General features: G+C 36.9%; 1 protein-coding gene across 1 annotated transcript in view; it reads left to right on the forward strand.

Moving 5' to 3' along the window:
• The window catches only part of SPATA6 (spermatogenesis associated 6), a 109,152-nt gene that overhangs the window by 101,282 nt on the left and 5,621 nt on the right, over positions 1 to 2,249 (forward strand). The window contains exon 10 of the mRNA XM_045291761.1: positions 2,003 to 2,094. Within this exon, the coding sequence (XP_045147696.1) occupies positions 2,003 to 2,094 (92 nt within the window). The remainder of the gene's footprint in view (positions 1 to 2,002; positions 2,095 to 2,249) is intronic.

The following is a 2,249-nucleotide window of genomic DNA, read 5'->3' on the forward strand; positions in this document are numbered from 1 at the left end:
CATTCTCAAAGGCTAGGATAGTAAGTGCCCAACAATAACTTTATGAGATAGTTTCCTAATTTGCAATTGGGGTTTATATTTTAATCAACATGCTTATATATATTACATCCCTAAACAAACCTTTAACTTAATCCTGTTATTCTGATCAAAACTTAATTTTCAAAACTGTTGGTGACAAAATTACACAGAAAATGTTTGTTTACATCTGATGTTACATACTATATAATCTAGGATTTTATGACTTTTCCTAAGGATAAACTGTCAAAATAAGCACATTATATCTAGGTCTTCGCAGAAGAGGTTGAGAACCGCTGATCTAAAACCTAAATAATAATAAAAACCTGAAAATAGTGGGAAAACATACCATCTAAGCACCAAGTAAAAAAAGCCGCTCTAGCTATATTAGCAGTGGGTAGATGTTAAAATATAAAAGCATGAATAGAAGTAAGCACTTTATCATTAATATGTTGTTCACCCAGAAGCTCTAACACTACTAAATTTGTACATTTTCAGTGAATTTTAAACTTGTGCTGTATTATTAATTGTTCACATTTCTTAACTGAATGCTCTCTTCCCAGCTTCATGCTGTCAGCAAAATTTTAAAATAATTTTTCTCCATAATCTTTGTTCAGATGATTTCTTATATTCTGTGAATAAATCCATTATTAATAATGACCCATATAGAAATCCATTTGCATTTACTAGTTCCTTTGTAATCAACTCGCTTTAATCCTGTTCTTGTTTGGCTTAGGAACATGAGTATTGGCTAGTATTTGAAAGAGATTAAAGTATATAAAATTATCATTCATATGAACATATTTAATATAGCTGATATTGTTTACAAAACTATCTCCATTCATAGTCATTTCTTATATATTAATTCAGAAGTTAAGAATTAAATGCCTGTAGAAGCAGAAATATCCATTGTAATTCTAACTACCTTGCCTTTCATTTTTCCTCTTGTGACAGTATATTTTGCTTTATGATTAATAATGCCAAGTTACTTCCTATGGCTTACTAGTCATAGCTGTGTTAGAATGCTGGAGGCTATACAGTTTTTCTAAATATGTTTCAGCATGCAAGTGTAATCTTTTGAAGTTTATGTAATGATGTGTGAGATATTGCCAACTGACTTATCTTAAACAGGATTATATTCTCATTTATTGATTCGAGAAACAGCTACTGGCTGCCTAATCTTTGATAAGCCCTAATAGCAAAAGTTATGAGTAAAGCTAATATTCCTATTCCTCATTATGGACAACTTGTTACCTGGCATTTCACATTTATGAAAATGGAAAAAATATAGTGCATTAATAATAAGCCAAGGTGAAGAGGAAGAGAAACTTGGATTTTGTGAAAGGGAGCAAGGTTGTGAAGGCTATTGGTAGTTTTTTAAAATTAGGATTGGGTGGAAGGGGCATGAGTGGGAGGGTGGTACTTAGTAGGTGGGGTTGGCTAGGCTACAAGTTGGTGGGAACCAGGGACTTTGGAATTGGGCAATACATTTGGAAGTGGCATCTTCCAAAGAGACCTCTTGGCCACTTTGCCCAGCCAGGTAGCTGCGCCTCTTCTCTCAAGCAGAGGAGCCAGCCACCACCAAGTCCAGTCCCCGGGGCTGATCGAGCGGTAAAATGGCATGGCAAAGCAAGGGGAGGCCTAGAGTGTGTCCATGGGATGCTGTGTCCCCGCTTCCCTAGAGGCAAAGACAGCCCCTCGCCGCCACCGTCACTTCCAGCTGCAGGAGGGAAGGTCTACTGGGGAATGGCCCCATTTTTACTTAACAAGCTTGGAAATTAGCCATGTTAAGTGAGCAGCAGGTACATTCATCTTTATTTACCGATAATAAGCCCACAATTCCTCTTTGGGTTTTACCTCAAAAATCCTAGCATTTAATGAAACTTCTTTTAAGTGGGTTACAGGGGTGAGCATTTCCTATAGAAAGGCTAGTGTCATTTTTGAGGCAATAAGAAAAAGAATAAATGAAAACCTTTAAATTTTTAAGGATGAGCGAGACCCAGAGAAAGAAGAGGAACTGGAACTGAAAAGAGGCCTTTTGTACAGGGACTCTGCCTATGACAGTGACCCCGAGTACAGGTATGAGCTTGGTTATGGCCTCTTTGCACCTGCTGGGATTGTGGGGGATTTTGACTTCATAAGTCATTTCTGTATGTTAGTAGATGAAAAATCCTGTTAAAATACTCAGTGGTTGGCTATCAGAGACTTTTAATCTATTAGGCTGCCCTATAAGC

Source organism: Echinops telfairi, unplaced genomic scaffold, assembly GCF_000313985.2.
Source record: "Echinops telfairi isolate 266 unplaced genomic scaffold, ASM31398v2 ScPeMD7_443;HRSCAF=831, whole genome shotgun sequence".
NCBI lineage: Eukaryota > Metazoa > Chordata > Mammalia > Afrosoricida > Tenrecidae > Echinops > Echinops telfairi.